The following is a 5,000-nucleotide window of genomic DNA, read 5'->3' on the forward strand; positions in this document are numbered from 1 at the left end:
GCTTCGCCAGACATCGACGAGAAGGGCTTGAATCTCCTGCAGATGGCGTGGCTGAACGCGTACAGTTCCCTCACAACTGCCGTTCTTCTGACTGGGGTAAATGGCTGATTTCCGTTCGTTTTTTTTAATTTATAGGTGATTAGTTTGTCAAAGTGTAATTAATGTATTAAAGGAAAAAGAGAAAAAAAACAAACAAACAATTCGTAGATTTATACTGTTATCTGAATATCTGTCTTGATATCCCTCTGTAATTGTATACATAATGATCCGACTAAATATATCTATAACTATATCTATATATACGTATATATAAATAAATGAATAAAAAAAAGTAGATAGATAAAAAAATATATATATACATGTATGTATGTACATATATATATATATATATATATATATATATATATATATATATATATATATATATATATATATATATATATATATATATTAGTCATCTGTTCGATTTTTGATTAATTTCTTATATAACAGCAACATCGTCAAACCCTGCAAAACCGTAGTAAAATTGCATTTTTTCTGAAATCTTTTTCAGACAGAAAAACAAAACTCCCAATAGATCAATAATGACAATCTGACTAAAACGATTTCATTTTCATTTTATTTCAGGCTCTAAAAAATCGATTGATCTGGGAATTAGGTCAAATTCAAGAAAATGCAAAAGATGACACTAACCTCCACCTTGCCATTCAGTACATCCTTAAACAGCTGAATACAGCAGAACCTTGGAATGCTAAATGGCCCTTCTGTAGCAAGACAGGCGACTTTCAGAAAGAAAATAACATCTTATTGAGAGCTGCTAGGTTCGTATCTCTTATAGAGGTAAAGGTTATTAATTATATATATTACTTGTATGGCTGTCACATTCTTGGAGTGGCTAAGACCGTATCTCAAAGAAAGGTAGATTATTAACTCTAAGTTTTATGCATAATATATGTCTCTACCTTAGATATCTTTCTTAGGTTTATGGGCAGTATGGGTCATCGGCCCATACTTGTGTTACCTTGGAGATTACCGTTGCCCATGCTGTGATTTTTTTGTTTAACCTATTAGAAGTTTTAGATGAATTTCGCAAAATCCTACAATGAGCCACGTAGCTAAGAAAAAAAAAGAAAAAAAGAACGGAACAGTGGCCACAGTAATGACGCAACACACCAATGCACATGAATTTGCAGACTATTAGTAGTTCCCAAAATGTTTTTTTTTGTCCTCTGGAGTGCCATGGGCAGTGCCTAGGGGTGCCTGAAGGTTCCAACGTATAGTAAAATCTTGCAACACTGGAAGAGCTTGTAGTATTTAAAAGAAACAAATTAGTTTAGTTCCTGCGTCACATGAACCCCATGTTCAGTATATAGATTTATTTTAATTACTGTTTATTTTGCTTGCCTCATTTTCTTATCAATATGCATGCCTCCTCTTCTATTAATTTGTAATTGGCTTCATTTTTGTCATTTACACATATAGCCTATGTTTAGTTTCGTGTGGCAGTATTCAAACAACAGTCAAAGATGCACTTGCAGTAAAGGCAATTGCAATTAGAATAGAGACGGGGAGGGTTGCCGGCAGTAAGATAAAAGGTTGCCTAAAAAAAAATTAGGGTTCCATTACTGAAGAATATTTGGATTTCACTGCTGTATATCATCGGCAACAGGGTCGATTTTGCTTCTGTAAGCAGTGATGTTCGAGTTCAGATATTTACACGGTTTTGTATTATGTACAGTATATATGCAATAGTGGCCAAGTTCAGATATCTATATAGTTTGCTGTTATATACAATGCAACCACAGGAGGTCAGCCTGAGATTACTGGGAAGTAAATCTTTAATTGGAAATTGTTATAGAAATAGTTTTAGTGAAATTGAATATAGATTTCTATTCCAGGGCTCCTGACTTGGGATTTTGAAAGATCATGTTATTTTTATTTTTATTATCGCTTTTCTTTTCTGTATATATATATATATATATATAGATATATATATACATATTATATATTTTATATATATATATATATATATATATTATATATATATACATACAGTGTACATATACATATACATATATATACATATATATATATATATATATATATATATATATATACATATATATATATATTATATATACATAATATGTATATAATATATATATATATATATATATATATATATATATATATATATATATATATATATTATATATATATATATATATATATATATATATATATATATATATATATTATATAATACATATATATATATATATATATATATATATATATATATATATATATATATATATGTATGTATATATATACATATATATATATATATATATATATATATATATATATATATATATATATATATATATATATGTAAATATGATTTCGCTTTATTCCATTAATCATCTACATTGAACAGCTGTGTCATATTCTAACACGTATTTTTCTTCTCGTCTCGAAAACAAAGATGGGATGCAACGATGTCGGCTGTGTTTCTGTTGGCATCTGGGGCAGAGGTCGATTACCAAGGCGCCGAGTTGCAAACAGGTGTGTGCAATTGAGAAGAGAGGAAAAATGGGAGAGGGAGAGGGAGAGCATGGCAGATGGACTGACAGACAGGTAGTTAGATATAGAAGGATAGATAGTGAGAGGCACGCGGTAGTCAAGTATATAGATAGATAGATAAAAAGACAAACAAACTAGCCGACATCAGACAGGTAGACAGATAGAGACTGACTGACAGATAGATAGATAGAGAATTGAGCAGACTGGTTGACAGATGAAGAAAGAAAGAAAGGTGAAGTGAGAGAGAGAGAGAGAGAGTGTAATATGTCACATAAGCCATAAACACTAATTAGAATTAAGATGATATTCATCTCTACACAATCCGAAAAGAGAAGTCAACCAATAAGATAAATAATAATACCGACTTATCCACTACATTCTTTTGCAAGAGCAGCTGCACACATTGCAATCAGGGCTGGCAACCTTGACACAGCGAGAACCCTCCTAACTACCTTGGGTGGAAATGGATTCCTGATGAACAAGATGGGTCGTAGTCCTTTGGATTTGGCTCCTGCCCACTTATGGGGTGCTGTCACTCAGGTTTGAGATTTTTTGCTTTCCGTGTTTATCAATGACTTGGTTTGTGCTATCTATTATGTTATATACTTTGGAATTTCTCCCGGGATTTTATTGTTTGTTTTTGTTGTGTCTATATAACTATATATTTCTCCCCTTCTCCCGTCTCTCTTTTCCTTACTCTCTCTTTTTTGTTTTAGATCTTCTCTCTCTTTCTCTTTTTTCTCCTTCATTCTCGCTCCCTTCCTCACTTTCAGGGTATGTATGCATTTGTTTCTTTTTTAATATCTCCATCTCTGTCTTCTTTTGTTTGTCTGACAGTCGGTAGCTCTCACTTTTTTGTTACGTCTGTCTCCACCTCTCTCTTTCTCTCTCTGTTTATGACTGAAATTCATCACAGACTTTTTATCCCCAGTTCTGTGTCTTTCGAGAGTACCGCTCACTGGAGAGTGCCATACGGAAAGGTCCCTCTCAACAACGGTACCAGATGCAATGCGTCGTTCTCCTCTTCGCTTCCTTGTACACTCAGCTGGAGGCATGTCACAATGGAGAAAATGTCAGTATATGGCACGCCTTATACCTGGGTCTTGTAGAGACTTTGGAGTGGGGAATAAAACATGGCGACCAGTCCTCGAAGAACCTAGAAGATGCAGATGGCTGGTTAGAAAACTTTCTTTATGGTTTGTATGAGGAATATGGAGTTGCCGATGACTTTCTCCAAGAAGAAATTTACGTTGGAGATGAGAATTTTTTCGCCTCCCTGCTCGAGTTCTTAAAGAGCCCCAATTGCAACTGGAAAGGCAAAACGACAAAGGACAGTCATATAAAAGGAGTAATGACACTGGCACTGGAGATAAGCTGTATAGAAGGACTGACTATGTTACTTCACTTACTGTTATCCATCGGCAAAATGGAACCAGATACTTTACTAGAATCCATGACAGGGGCCCGAGCACTGCACGTGGCAGCCATACATGGCCAAACTGGAGTCACACGGTACCTACTACGTTCCGGCGGAAATGGCTATGCCAAGGATGCTTTCCATCGCACATGTGGGCACTATGCTTACATGTTTGGGCATAAGGTGGTCGGGGATATCCAAATCCAAGAGCTATCGGACATAATACACATGAAAGACATGGCGGGCAAACGGCCACGGGATCTGCAGAAGGGCTTTAACAGATACCTCACTTTCTACCAGTTAGACGACCTCCCATCACAGGACATGCGCATGGCTCCATCTGAAGCTGTGAGACAACACCTCGAGCTTCAAAGACCAGTTTGGGAAGAAGGGATCAAGAATGCGATCAAGCACATCCACGTCGACTATGGGAAAAGTGAGGCCGCGACTATCCAAAGGGAAGTAAAAATCGCAGTCCAGGAAATCATGCAAACTGCTGCCCTTATTGACGAAAAGTACAAGGGTCAAATAAAAGATGTGGGTACAGCTGCGGAAAACGTTCAGATTTACTGCCCCGATAAATTCAGCTTCGTTCTTGTTCTTGACACCTGTAAGGGCATGGCAGAAGGGGACGTAAATGTTGAAATGAAACGCTTCAGCAACACAGAAGGATACGGGCAGAGGTATTTTCTACGACCAAGAGCAGAGGCAGAGGATACCAGAATCCATCTGGAAGAAACGTTTTTCTCAGACAGCCTCCTGGATGCCACCAGATCAAGCCTGGAATGTCACCGCTTCAAGGACAAGAGACTAAGCATCATCCCTTGCTCCTTGAGGAAGCACGCATCAGGAGTAGCCATGAACTTGGCTTGGGAAGGAAAGATCTATCCTCTGCTGCTGATCCAGGTGTCGGTGGTACCAGTCTTACCCGTGGCCTGGCCTCGTGACCTCCCTCGACCTAGGCTCACACCACAAGGCGTAACCAACGTTCATCTCA

General features: G+C 36.7%; 1 protein-coding gene across 5 annotated transcripts in view; it reads left to right on the plus strand.

Annotated features, from left to right (window-relative positions):
* Positions 1-5,000, plus strand: part of LOC122246844 (uncharacterized) — a 16,655-nt gene that overhangs the window by 10,999 nt on the left and 656 nt on the right. For all 5 annotated transcript variants that reach the window (XM_086534231.1, XM_086534235.1, XM_086534232.1 and 2 more), the window contains exons 9-13: positions 1-96; positions 628-821; positions 2,489-2,568; positions 2,981-3,126; positions 3,518-5,000. The exon at positions 1-96 is cut by the window's left edge and continues 135 nt beyond it; the exon at positions 3,518-5,000 is cut by the window's right edge and continues 656 nt beyond it. In XM_086534231.1, coding sequence (XP_086390357.1) covers positions 1-96; positions 628-821; positions 2,489-2,568; positions 2,981-3,126; positions 3,518-5,000 — 1,999 coding nt within the window. The remainder of the gene's footprint in view (positions 97-627; positions 822-2,488; positions 2,569-2,980; positions 3,127-3,517) is intronic.

This window comes from Penaeus japonicus, unplaced genomic scaffold, assembly GCF_977035675.1.
Source record: "Penaeus japonicus unplaced genomic scaffold, GWHDUDI00000001_assembly GWHDUDI00000040, whole genome shotgun sequence".
In the NCBI taxonomy this organism is placed as follows: domain Eukaryota; kingdom Metazoa; phylum Arthropoda; class Malacostraca; order Decapoda; family Penaeidae; genus Penaeus; species Penaeus japonicus.